The following is a 14,439-nucleotide window of genomic DNA, read 5'->3' as shown; positions in this document are numbered from 1 at the left end:
ATTACATCAGTGTGAGTGTACGCTGGTATTACATCAGTGTGAGTGTCGGCTGGTATTATATCAGTGTGAGTGTCGGCTGGTATTACATCAGTGTGAGGTTATGCTAGTATTATATCAGTGAGAATGTCGGCTGGTATTATATCAGTGTGAGTGTACGCTGGTATTATATCAGTGTGAGTGTACGCTGGTATTACATCAGTGTGAGTGTACGCTGGTATTATATCAGTGTGAGTGTCGGCTGGTATTACATCAGTGTGAGTGTACGCTGGTATTATATCAGTGTGAGTGTACGCTGGTATTACATCAGTGTGAGTGTACGCTGGTATTATATCAGTGTGAGTGTCGGCTGGTATTATATCAGTGTGAGTGTTGGCTGGTATTACATCAGTGTGAGTGTACGCTGGTATTATATCAGTGTGACTGTCGGCTGGTATTATATCAGTGTGAGTGTACGCTGGTATTATATCAGTGTGAGTGTACGCTGGTATTATATCAGTGTGAGTGTACGCTGGTATTATATCAGTGTGAGTGTACGCTGGTATTATATCAGTGTGAGTGTACGCTGGTATTATATCAGTGTGACTGTCGGCTGGTATTATATCAGTGAGACTGTCGGCTGGTATTATATCAGTGTGAGGTTATGCTAGTATTATATCAGTGAGAATGTCGGCTGGTATTATATCAGTGTGAGTGTACGCTGGTATTATATCAGTGTGAGTGTACGCTGGTATTACATCAGTGTGAGTGTACGCTGGTATTATATCAGTGTGAGTGTCGGCTGGTATTACATCAGTGTGAGTGTACGCTGGTATTATATCAGTGTGAGTGTACGCTGGTATTACATCAGTGTGAGTGTACGCTGGTATTATATCAGTGTGAGTGTCGGCTGGTATTATATCAGTGTGACTGTCGGCTGGTATTACATCAGTGTGAGTGTACGCTGGTATTACATCAGTGTGAGTGTACGCTGGTATTATATCAGTGTGAGTGTCGGCTGGTATTATATCAGTGTGACTGTCGGCTGGTATTACATCAGTGTGAGTGTCGGCTGGTATTACATCAGTGTGAGTGTACGCTGGTATTACATCAGTGTGAGTGTCGGCTGGTATTATATCAGTGTGAGTGTCGGCTGGTATTACATCAGTGTGAGTGTACGCTGGTATTATATCAGTGTGAGTGTCGGCTGGTATTATGTCAGTGTGACTGTCGGCTGGTATTATATCAGTGTGAGTGTCGGCTGGTATTATATCAGTGTGAGTGTCCGCTGGTATTACATCAGTGTGAGTGTCGGCTGGTATTACATCAGTGTGACTGTCGGCTGGAATTATATCAGTGTGAGTGTGCGCTGGTATTATATCAGTGTGACTGTCGGCTGGTATTACATCAGTGTGAGTGTACGCTGGTATTACATCAGTGTGAGTGTACGCTGGTATTATATCAGTGTGAGTGTCGGCTGGTATTATATCAGTGTGACTGTCGGCTGGTATTACATCAGTGTGAGTGTCGGCTGGTATTACATCAGTGTGAGTGTACGCTGGTATTACATCAGTGTGAGTGTCGGCTGGTATTATATCAGTGTGAGTGTCGGCTGGTATTACATCAGTGTGAGTGTACGCTGGTATTATATCAGTGTGAGTGTCGGCTGGTATTATGTCAGTGTGACTGTCGGCTGGTATTATATCAGTGTGAGTGTCGGCTGGTATTATATCAGTGTGAGTGTCCGCTGGTATTACATCAGTGTGAGTGTCGGCTGGTATTACATCAGTGTGACTGTCGGCTGGTATTATATCAGTGTGACTGTCGGCTGGTATTATATCAGTGTGACTGTCGGCTGGTATTATATCAATGTGAGTGTCGGCTGGAATTAGATCAGTGTGAGTGTCGGCTGGTCTTACATCAGTGTGAGTGTACGCTGGTATTACATCAGTGTGACTGTCGGCTGGTATTACATCAGTGTGAGTGTCGGCAGGTATTACAGCAGTGTGACTGTCGGCTGGTATTATATCAGTGTGACTTTCGGCTGGTATTACATCAGTGTGACTGTCGGCTGGTATTATATCAGTGTGAGTGTCGGCTGGTATTATATCAATGTGACTTTCGGCTGGTATTACATCATTGTGAGTGTCGGCTGGTATTACATCAGTGTGAGTGTCGGCAGGTATTATATCAGTGTGACTTTCGGCTGGTATTATATCAGTGTGACTTTCGGCTGGTATTACATCAGTGTGAGTGTCGGCTGGTATTCCATCAGTGTGAGTGTCGGCTGATATTACATCAGTGTGAGTGTCGGCAGGTATTACATCAGTGTGACTTTCGGCTGGTATTACATCAGTGTGACTGTCGGCTGGTATTACATCAGTGTGAGTGTCGGCTGGTATTACATCAGTGTGAGTGTCGGCAGGTATTACATCAGTGTGAGTGTCGGCTGGTATTACATCAGTGTGACTTTCGGCTGGTATTACATCAGTGTGAGTGTCGGCTGGTATTACATCAGTGTGAGTGTCGGCTGGTATTACATCAGTGTGACTTTCGGCTGGTATTACACCAGTGTGACTTTCGGCTGGTATTACATCAGTGTGAGTGTCGGCTGGTATTACATCAGTGTGACTTTCGGCTGGTATTACATCAGTGTGAGTGTCGGCTGGTATTATATCAGTGTGACTTTCGGCTGGTATTACATCAGTGTGTCGGCTGGTATTACATCAGTGTGAGTGTCGGCTGGTATTACATCAGTGTGACTTTCGGCTGGTATTATATCAGTGTGAGTGTACGCTGGTATTACATCAGTGTGACGTTCGGCTGGTATTACATCAGTGTGAGTGTCGGCTTGTATTACATCAGTGTGACTTTCGGCTGGTATTACATCAGTGTGAGTGTCGGCTGGTATTATATCAGTGTGACGTTCGGCTGGTATTACATCAGTGTGAGTGTGCGCTGGTATTACATCAGTGTGACGTTCGGCTGGTATTACATCAGTGTGACGTTCGGCTGGTATTACATCAGTGTGAGTGTACGCTGGTATTATATCAGTGTGACTTTCGGCTGGTATTACATCAGTGTGAGTGTCGGCTTGTATTACATCAGTGTGACTTTCGGCTGGTATTACATCAGTGTGAGTGTCGGCTGGTATTATATCAGTGTGAGTGTCGGCTGGTATTACATCAGTGTGAGTGTACGCTGGTATTACATCAGTGTGACGTTCGGCTGGTATTACATCAGTGTGAGTGTCGGCTTGTATTACATCAGTGTGACTTTCGGCTGGTATTACATCAGTGTGAGTGTCGGCTTGTATTACATCAGTGTGACTTTCGGCTGGTATTACATCAGTGTGAGTGTACGCTGGTATTACATCAGTGTGAGTGTCGGCTGGTATTCTATCAGTGTGAGTGTCGGCTGGTATTACATCAGTGTGAGTGTCGGCTGGTATTACATCAGTGTGAGTGTCGGCTGGTATTATATCAGTGTGAGTGTCGGCAGGTATTATATCAGTGTGAGTGTCGGCTGGTATTATATCAGTGTGAGTGTCGGCTGGTATTATATCAGTGTGAGTGTCGGCAGGTATTATATCAGTGTGAGTGTCGGCTGGTATTATATCAGTGTGAGTGTCAGCAGGAATTACATCAGTGTGAGTGTACGCTGGTATTACATCAGTGTGAGTGTACGCTGGTATTATATCAGTGTGAGTGTCGGCTGGTATTATATCAGTGTGAGTGTACGCTGGTATTATATCAGTGTGAGTGTCGGCTGGTATTATATCAGTGTGAGTGTCGGCTGGTATTATATCAGTGTGAGTGTACGCTGGTATTATATCAGTGTGAGTGTACGCTGGTATTATATCAGTGTGAGTGTCGGCTGGTATTATATCAGTGTGAGTGTACGCTGGTATTATATCAGTGTGAGTGTCGGCTGGTATTATATCAGTGTGAGTGTACGCTGGTATTATATCAGTGTGAGTGTCGGCTGGTATTATATCAGTGTGAGTGTCAGCAGGAATTACATCAGTGTGAGTGTACGCTGGTATTACATCAGTGTGAGTGTACGCTGGTATTATATCAGTGTGAGTGTCGGCTGGTATTATATCAGTGTGAGTGTACGCTGGTATTATATCAGTGTGAGTGTCGGCTGGTATTACATCAGTGTGAGTGTACGCTGGTATTATATCAGTGTGAGTGTCGGCTGGTATTATATCAGTGTGAGTGTCGGCTGGTATTACATCAGTGTGAGTGTCGGCTGGTATTACATCAGTGTGAGTGTCGGCTGGTATTATATCAGTGTGAGTGTACGCTGGTATTACATCAGTGTGAGTGTCGGCTGGTATTACATCAGTGTGAGTGTACGCTGGTATTACATCAGTGTGAGTGTACGCAGGAATTACATCAGTGTGAGTGTACGCTGGTATTACATCAGTGTGAGTGTCGGCTGGTATTATATCAGTGTGAGTGTCGGCTTGTATTACATCAGTGTGAGTGTACGCTGGTATTATATCAGTGTGAGTGTACGCTGGTATTACATCAGTGTGAGTGTACGCTGGTATTATATCAGTGTGAGTGTACGCTGGTATTACATCAGTGTGAGTGTACGCTGGTATTATATCAGTGTGAGTGTCGGCTGGTATTACATCAGTGTGAGTGTCGGCTGGTATTATATCAGTGTGAGTGTACGCTGGTATTACATCAGTGTGAGTGTCGGCTGGTATTATATCAGTGTGAGTGTACGCTGGTATTACATCAGTGTGAGTGTCGGCTGGTATTATATCAGTGTGAGTGTCGGCTGGTATTATATCAGTGTGAGTGTCAGCAGGAATTACATCAGTGTGAGTGTCGGCTGGTATTACATCAGTGTGAGTGTCGGCTGGTATTATATCAGTGTGAGTGTCGGCTTGTATTACATCAGTGTGAGTGTACGCTGGTATTATATCAGTGTGAGTGTACGCTGGTATTACATCAGTGTGAGTGTACGCTGGTATTATATCAGTGTGAGTGTACGCTGGTATTACATCAGTGTGAGTGTACGCTGGTATTACATCAGTGTGAGTGTCGGCTGGTATTACATCAGTGTGAGTGTACGCTGGTATTACATCAGTGTGAATGTCGGCTGGTATTACATCAGTGTGAGTGTACGCTGGTATTACATCAGTGTGAGTGTCGGCTGGTATTACATCAGTGTGAGTGTACGCTGGTATTACATCAGTGTGAGTGTCGGCTGGTATTACATCAGTGTGAGTGTACGCTGGTATTACATCAGTGTGAGTGTCGGCTGGTATTACATCAGTGTGAGTGTACGCTGGTATTATATCAGTGTGAGTGTACGCTGGTGTTTATTTGTTTGAAGCTGATGTTTTGATCTAATATATGAGTTTGTGGGGATGGCCCCTTCAGATAATGGAGAGAGGTTCCGTGGCACCTCGGATACCCTGAGGGGCCATTGTGAAAATGGAAATCCTTTCTTTCCTGAAGTCTTTTGGAAAAACAGCTCACTCAAACATCCACTATCACTAGTCAGGGAGATGGCACCCACAGAGCGCCCTCTGACCTCCTTCACTGTGTACCAGCTGCATAATGGAAGCAAGGTCATGTTTCCTCTATGCTATGAAGGATGTGCACAAGTTGACTCGAAGTTACTACGTTTGCATGGTCATGAAAATGAACTTTAAGGGCTCACGTACTGAAACAAATCATTCATGCCGTCCAAACACAAAAATCAGGTTCCACCTTTTGGGGCAGGGAGAACCCAGGCTGGATCCCTTTCGGATTTCCACTCCCAAACGGGAATCCCCTCACAAACTTTGCTTGAAAATCAGTGTCTGTCACTCTGAATCTCCGAAAGCTTTATCCTCTGTTCCCACTCCCCTCTCAGAATTGCTCACAATTGCTAATTATTTAATAAAAGGTTGGCAGTGTCCCGGTGAGTCTTACCTCGCAGCATTCCATGGCATCTTCCAAACGACCCAACTTCCGGTAAGCTACTGCCATGTGGTACTGGCTCATTGCCTTATACTTCAGGCTCCAGCCCTTGCCATAATCACTGACCAGCTCAGCACCTTTGCAGGGGAAGAAGAGGGCCTTCTCGTAATCCTTCAGCTGAATGTAGAAATTGCCCAGGCTGCAGCATACCCGACACTCTAGCATCTTGTCATCATTGCTGTGTGCATAGCGCAAAGCCTTCTCAAAGCACTCGAGGGCCTTCTGGAAGGAGCTGAGGCCTAGGTAGGCGTTTCCCATGCTCAAGCAGACCTGCCCATTCAACTGTAACCCCACTGTGGTGCCTTGCATGCTCAAGCAGGTCTTGCAATAGGAGACAGTCTTGGGGAATTCACACAGCTTCTCATTGCTCCGGGCAAGGTTGAGGTAAGACTCGGTGACGTAATCAGAGTCAGCAATCTCTCGGGCCACATCAATTTGAGTCACGGCAAACTTCATCATGTCCTTGTACTTGCCCATCTCCGAGTGAGCAGTGATCAGGCAGCCCAGAACCCGGAACCTTCCGGGCAGGTCGGTGGTATTTTCCAAGACCCGGTTCCAGATGCCAAGGGCTTTGGCAGTCTCGTTAGATTGGTAGAGACGTAGGCCTTTCTCAATTTGGTGCTTGGTCTGGTCCTGGCCCATGTCCCCTTCAAACAGGAGCATAGAAAGCTCTTGGTCAAGATGCAGCCTCGCCCAAAGTGGAGAGGCCCGGGGTTGGGGAAGTGGATCGGTGAGGGATGAGGGATGTAAGGATAATGTTAGGAGTTGAGCAGAAAATGGAATGAGTGCCACACAGAGAAATCTTTTCTCATCTCCCAAGTCCGGTTCACAAAGGGCTTCATTCAGGATCTGAATCGCAGAAACTGGCAAAGCTGAAACTCAATCAGTCAGAGACTCACCGCTTCATCATGTCCCCAGCGAGGGAGCAAGAGGATTGGCTGCAGCTGTCAATGTCCATTCCAGGCATGTTACAGTTGAGGAATTGCATCTGTGCTGTCAATCTGCAAGGTCAGCACAAGAAACAGCTCGAGGTCACAGCACAGCTACAGGAACTGATTCAAGCACAAAGTAACCATGACATCCTCCAACAAGGCTCAGTGAATAACCCTCCAAAGAATCCTTGTAAACAATCCTCTGAAAACCCCCCTCCAAACTAACACCCCGAATACACCTCTCCAAATAAACACCCCGAATGCCCCCCTCCGAATAAACACTCGGAATACCCCCCACCGAATAAACACCCCGAATACCCCTCTCAAAATAGAAACCCACAATACAGCTCGCCAAATAAACACCCCGAATACCCCTCTCAAAATAAACACCCAGAAAGCCCCAGTCCAAATAAATACCCAGAATACTCCTCTCCAAATAAACACCAAGAAAGCCCCAGTCCAAATAAACACCCCGAATACTCCTCTCCAAATAAACACCAAGAAATCCCCAGTCCAAATAAACATCCCGAATACCCCTCTCAAAATAGAAACCCACAATACAGCTCACCAAATAAACATCCCGAACACCCCTCTCCAAATAAACACCCAGAAAGCCCCAGTCCAAATAAACACCCCGAATACTCCTCTCCAAATAAACACCAAGAAAGCACCAGTCCAAATAAACATCCCGAATACTCCTCTCCAAATAAACATCCTGAACACACCTCTCCAAATAAACACCCCGAATACTCCTCTCCAAATAAACACCAAGAAAGCCCCAGTCCAAATAAACAAGCCGAATACTCCTCTCCAAATATACACCAAGAAATCCCCACAACAAATAAACATCCCGAATACCCCTCTCCAAACAAACATCCCGAATACCCCTCTCCAAATAAACATCCTGAATACACCTCTCCAAATAAACACCAAGAAATCCCCACAACAAATAAACATCCCGAATACTCCTCTCCAAATAAACATCCTGAACACACCTCTCCAAATAAACATCCCGAATACTCCTCTCCAAATAAACACCAAGAAAGCCCCAGTCCAAATAAACACCCCGAATACTCCTCTCCAAATAAACACCAAGAAATCCCCACAACAAATAAACATCCCGAATACTCCTCTCCAAATAAACATCCTGAACACACCTCTCCAAATAAACATCCCGAATACCCCTCTCCAAATAATCATCCCGAATACCCCTCTCCAAATAAACACCCCGAATACCCCTCTCCAAATAAACACCCCGAATACCCCTCTCCAAATAAACATCCCGAATACCCCTCTCCAAATAAACACAGAGAAAGCCCCACTCCAAATAAACAACCCGAATACCCCTCTCCAAATAAACACCCCGAATACCCCTCTCCAAATAAACACCCCGAATACCTCTCTCCAAATAAACACCCCGAATACCCCTCTCCAAATAAACACCCAGAAAGCCCCACTCCAAATAAACACCCCGAATACCTCTCTCCAAATAAACATCCCGAATACCCCTTTCCAAATAAACACCCAGAAAGCCCCTCTCCAAACAAACACCCCGAATACCTCTCTCCAAATAAACATCCTGAATACCCCTTTCCAAATAAACATCCCGAATACCCCTCTCCAACTAAACACAGAGAAAGCCCCACTCCAATTAAACACCCCGAATACCCCTCTCCAAATAAACACCCCGAATACCTCTCTCCAAATAAACATCCTGAATACCCCTTTCAAAATAAACACCCAGAAAGCCCCTCTCCAAATAAACACCCCGAATACCTCTCTCCAAATAAGCATCCTGAATACCGCTTTCCAAATAAACATCCCGAATACCCCTCTCCAAATAAACACAGAGAAAGCCCCACTCCAAATAAACACCCCGAATACCCCTCTCCAAATAAACACCCCAAATACCCCTCTCCAAATAAACATCCTGAATACACCTCTCCAAATAAACACCCCGAATACCCCACTCCAAATAAACACCCAGAAAGCCCCTCTCCAAATAAACACCCCGAATACCCCTCTCCAAATAAACACCCAGAATGACCCTCTCCAAATAAACACCCCGAATACCTCTCTCCAAATAAACACCCCGAATACCCCTCTCCAAATAAACACCCCGAATACCCCTCTCCAAATCAACACCCAGAAAGCCCCTCTCCAAATAAACACCCCGAATACCTCTCCAAATAAACACCCCGAATACCCCTCTCCAAATAAACACCCAGAAAGCCCCTGTCCAAATAAACACCCCGAATACCTCTCTCCAAATAAACATCCTGAATACCCCTCTCCAAATAAACACAGAGAAAGCCCCACTCCAAATAAACACCCCGAATACCCCTCTCCAAATAAACACCCCGAATACACCTCTCCAAATAAACATCCCGAATACCTCTCTCCAAATAAACACCCCGAATACCTCTCTCCAAATAAACATCCTGAATACCCCTCTCCAAATAAACACAGAGAAAGCCCCACTCCAAATAAACACCCCGAATACCCCTCTCCAAATAAACACCCCGAATACATCTCTCCAAATAAACACCCCGAATACCTCTCTCCAAATAAACACCCCGAATACCCCTCTCCAAATAAACATCCTGAATACACCTCTCCAAATAAACATCCTGAATACACCTCTCCAAATAAACACCCCGAATACCCCTCTCCAAATAAACACCCCGAATACCCCTCTCCAAGTAAACACCCCGAATACCCCTCTCCAAATAAACACCCTGAATACACCTCTCCAAATAAACACCCCGAATACCCCTCTCCAAATAAACACCCCGAATACCCCTCTCCAAATAAACATCCTGAATACACCTCTCCAAATAAACACCCCGAATACCCCTCTCCAAATAAACACCCCGAATACCCCTCTCTAAATAAACACCCCAAATACCCCTCTCCAAATAAACACCCAGAAAGCCCCTCTCCAAATAAACACCCCGAATACCCCTCTCCAAATAAACACCCAGAATGACCCTCTCCAAATAAACACCCCGAATACCTCTCTCCAAATAAACACCCCGAATACCCCTCTCCAAATAAACACCCCGAATACCCCTCTCCAAATCAACACCCAGAAAGCCCCTCTCCAAATAAACACCCCGAATACCTCTCCAAATAAACACCCCGAATACCCCTCTCCAAATAAACACCCAGAAAGCCCCTGTCCAAATAAACACCCCGAATACCTCTCTCCAAATAAACATCCTGAATACCCCTCTCCAAATAAACACAGAGAAAGCCCCACTCCAAATAAACACCCCGAATACCCCTCTCCAAATAAACACCCCGAATACACCTCTCCAAATAAACATCCCGAATACCTCTCTCCAAATAAACACCCCGAATACCTCTCTCCAAATAAACATCCTGAATACCCCTCTCCAAATAAACACAGAGAAAGCCCCACTCCAAATAAACACCCCGAATACCCCTCTCCAAATAAACACCCCGAATACATCTCTCCAAATAAACACCCCGAATACCTCTCTCCAAATAAACACCCCGAATACCCCTCTCCAAATAAACATCCTGAATACACCTCTCCAAATAAACATCCTGAATACACCTCTCCAAATAAACACCCCGAATACCCCTCTCCAAATAAACACCCCGAATACCCCTCTCCAAGTAAACACCCCGAATACCCCTCTCCAAATAAACACCCTGAATACACCTCTCCAAATAAACACCCCGAATACCCCTCTCCAAATAAACACCCCGAATACCCCTCTCCAAATAAACATCCTGAATACACCTCTCCAAATAAACACCCCGAATACCCCTCTCCAAATAAACACCCCGAATACCCCTCTCTAAATAAACACCCCAAATACCCCTCTCCAAATAAACACCCCGAATACCCCTCTCCAAATAAACATCCTGAATACACCTCTCCAAATAAACACCCCGAATACCCCACTCCAAATAAACACTCCGAATACCACTCTCCAAATAAACACCCCGAATACCCCTCTCCAAATAAACATCCTGAATACACGTCTCCAAACAAACATCCCGAATACCCCTCTCCAAATAAACATCCTGAATACACCTCTCCAAACAAACATCCCGAATACCCCTTGCCAAATAAACATCCTGAATACACCTCTCCAAACAAACATCCCGAATACCCCTCTCCAAATAAACATCCTGAATACACCTCTCCAAATAAACCTCCCGAATACCCCTCTCCAAATAAACACCCAGAAAGCCCCACTCCAAATAAACATCCCGAATACCCCTCTCCAAATAAATACCCCGAATACCCCTCTCAAAACAAACATCCCGAATACCCCTCTCCAAATAAACACTCCGAATACCCATCTCCAAATAAACACCCCGAATACCCCTCTCCAAATAAACATCCTGAATACACCTCTCCAAATAAACATCCCGAATACCCCTCTCCAAATAAACACCCAAGAAGCCCGACTCCAAATAAACACCCCGAATACCCCTCTCGAAATACACATCCTGAATACACCTCTCCAAATAAACATCCTGAATACGCACTCCAAATAAACACCCCGAACACCCCTCTCCAAATAAACACGCCGAATACTCCTCTCCAAATAAACACCCAGAATAAGCCTCTCCAAATAAACATCCAGAATACCCCTCTCCAAATAAACACCCCGAATACCCCTCTCCAAATAAACACCCCGAATACCCCTCTCCAAATAAACACCCCGATTACCCCTCTCTAAATAAACACCCCGAATACCCCTCTCCAAATAAATATCCAGAATACCCCTCTCCAAATAAACATCCAGACTACCACTCTCCAAATAAACACCCCGAATACCCCTCTCCAAATAAACATCCCGAATACCCCTCTCCAAATAAACACCCAGAAAGCCCCACTCCAAAAAAACATCCTGAATACACCTCTCGAAACAAACATCCCGAATACCCCTCTCCAAATAAACATCCCGAATACCCCTCTCCAAATAAACATCCTGAATACACCTCTCCAAATAAACATCCCGAATACCCCTTTCCAAATAAACACCCAGAAAGCCCCACTCCAAATAAACACCCCGAATACCCCTCTGCAAATAAACACCCAGAAAGCCCCACTCAAAATAAGCACCCCGAATACCCCTCTCCAAATAAACATCCTGAATACACCTCTCCAAATAAACACTCCGAATACCCCTCTCCAAATAAATATCCTGAATACACCTCTCCAAACAAACATCCCGAACACCCCTCTGCAAATAAATACCCCTCTCCAAATAAACACCCCGAATATCCCTTTCCAAATAAGCACCCAGAAAGCCCCTCTCCAAATAAACACCCCGAATACCTCCCTCCAAATAAACACTCCGAATACCCCTCTCCAAATAAATATCCTGAATACACCTCTCCAAACAAACATCCCGAACACCCCTCTGCAAATAAACACCCCAAATACCCCTCTCCAAATAAACACCCAAGAAGCCCGACTCCAAATAAACACCCCGAATACCCCTCTAAAAATACACATCCTGAATACACCTCTCCAAATAAACATCCTGAATACGCACTCCAAATAAACACCCCGAACACCCCTCTCCAAATAAACACGCCGAATACTCCTCTCCAAACAAACACCCAGAATAAGCCTCTCCAAATAAACATCCAGAATACCCCTCACCAAATAAACACCCCGAATACACCTCTCCAAATAAACACCCCGAATACCCCTCTCCAAATAAACATCCCGAATACCCCTCTCCAAATAAATACCCCGAATACCCCTCTCAAAACAAACATCCCGAATACCCCTCTCCAAATAAACACTCCGAATACCCATCTCCAAATAAACACCCCGAATACCCCTCTCCAAATAAACATCCTGAATACACCTCTCCAAATAAACATCCCGAATACCCCTCTCCAAATAAACACCCAAGAAGCCCGACTCCAAATAAACACCCCGAATACCCCTCTCGAAATACACATCCTGAATACACCTCTCCAAATAAACATCCTGAATACGCACTCCAAATAAACACCCCGAACACCCCTCTCCAAATAAACACGCCGAATACTCCTCTCCAAACAAACACCCAGAATAAGCCTCTACAAATAAACATCCAGAATACCCCTCACCAAATAAACACCCCGAATACACCTCTCCAAATAAACACCCCGAATACCCCTCTCCAAATAAACACCCCGATTACCAATCTCTAAATAAACACCCCGAATACCCCTCTCCAAATAAATATCCAGAATACCCCTCTCCAAATAAACATCAAGACTACCACTCTCCAAATAAACACCCCGAATACCCCTCTCCAAATAAACATCCCGAATACCCCTCTCCAAATAAACACCCAGAAAGCCCCACTCCAAATAAACATCCTGAATACACCTCTCCAAACAAACATCCCGAATACCCCTCTCCAAATAAACATCCCGAATACCCCTCTCCAAATAAACATCCTGAATACACCTCTCCAAATAATCATCCCGAATACCCCTCTCCAAATAAACACCCAGAAAGCCCCACTCCAAATAAACACCCCGAATACCCCTCTGCAAATAAACACCCAGAAAGCCCCACTCAAAATAAGCACCCCGAATACCCCTCTCCAAATAAACATCCTGAATACACCTCTCCAAATAAACACTCCGAATACCCCTCTCCAAATAAATATCCTGAATACACCTCTCCAAACAAACATCCCGAACACCCCTCTGCAAATAAACACCCCAAATACCCCTCTCCAAATAATCATCCTGAATACACCTCTCCAAATAAACACCCCGAATATCCCTCTCCAAATAAACACCCAGAAAGCCCCTCTCCAAATAAACACCCCGAATACCTCCCTCCAAATAAACACTCCGAATACCCCTCTCCAAATAAATATCCTGAATACACCTCTCCAAACAAACATCCCGAACACCCCTCTGCAAATAAACACCCCAAATACCCCTCTCCAAATAATCATCCTGAATACACCTCTCCAAATAAACACCCCGAATATCCCTCTCCAAATAAACACCCAGAAAGCCCCACACCAAATAAACACCCCGAATACCCCTCTGCAAATAAACACCCAGAAAGCCCCACTCAAAATAAGCACCCCGAATACCCCTCTCCAAATAAACATCCTGAATACACCTCTCCAAATAAACACTCCAAATACCCCTCTCCAAATAAATATCCTGAATACACCTCTCCAAACAAACATCCCGAACACCCCTCTGCAAATAAACACCCCAAATACCCCTCTCCAAATAATCATCCTGAATACACCTCTCCAAATAAACACCCCGAATATCCCTCTCCAAATAAACACCCAGAAAGCCCCTCTCCAAATAAACACCCCGAATACCTCCCTCCAAATAAACACCCCGAATACCTCTCAAAATAAACACCCAGAAAGCCCCTCTCCAAATAAACACCCCGAATACCTCTCTCCAAATAAACACCCCGAATACCCCTCTCAAATAAACACCCCGAATACCCCTCTCCAAATAAACACCCCGAATACCCCTCTCCAAATAAACACCCCGAATACATCTCTCCA

General features: G+C 45.1%; 1 protein-coding gene across 1 annotated transcript in view; it reads right to left on the bottom strand.

The window, feature by feature from the left end:
* Nucleotides 1-14,439, bottom strand: part of rapsn (receptor-associated protein of the synapse, 43kD) — an 822,376-nt gene that overhangs the window by 710,104 nt on the left and 97,833 nt on the right. The window contains exon 2 of the mRNA XM_068046786.1: nucleotides 5,916-6,964. Coding sequence (XP_067902887.1) covers nucleotides 5,916-6,626 — 711 coding nt within the window. The 5' untranslated portion in view covers nucleotides 6,627-6,964. The remainder of the gene's footprint in view (nucleotides 1-5,915; nucleotides 6,965-14,439) is intronic.

Source organism: Heterodontus francisci, chromosome 14, assembly GCF_036365525.1.
Source record: "Heterodontus francisci isolate sHetFra1 chromosome 14, sHetFra1.hap1, whole genome shotgun sequence".
NCBI classification, from domain to species: Eukaryota; Metazoa; Chordata; class Chondrichthyes; order Heterodontiformes; family Heterodontidae; genus Heterodontus; species Heterodontus francisci.
This window is presented reverse-complemented; position numbering and strand designations above follow the sequence as displayed.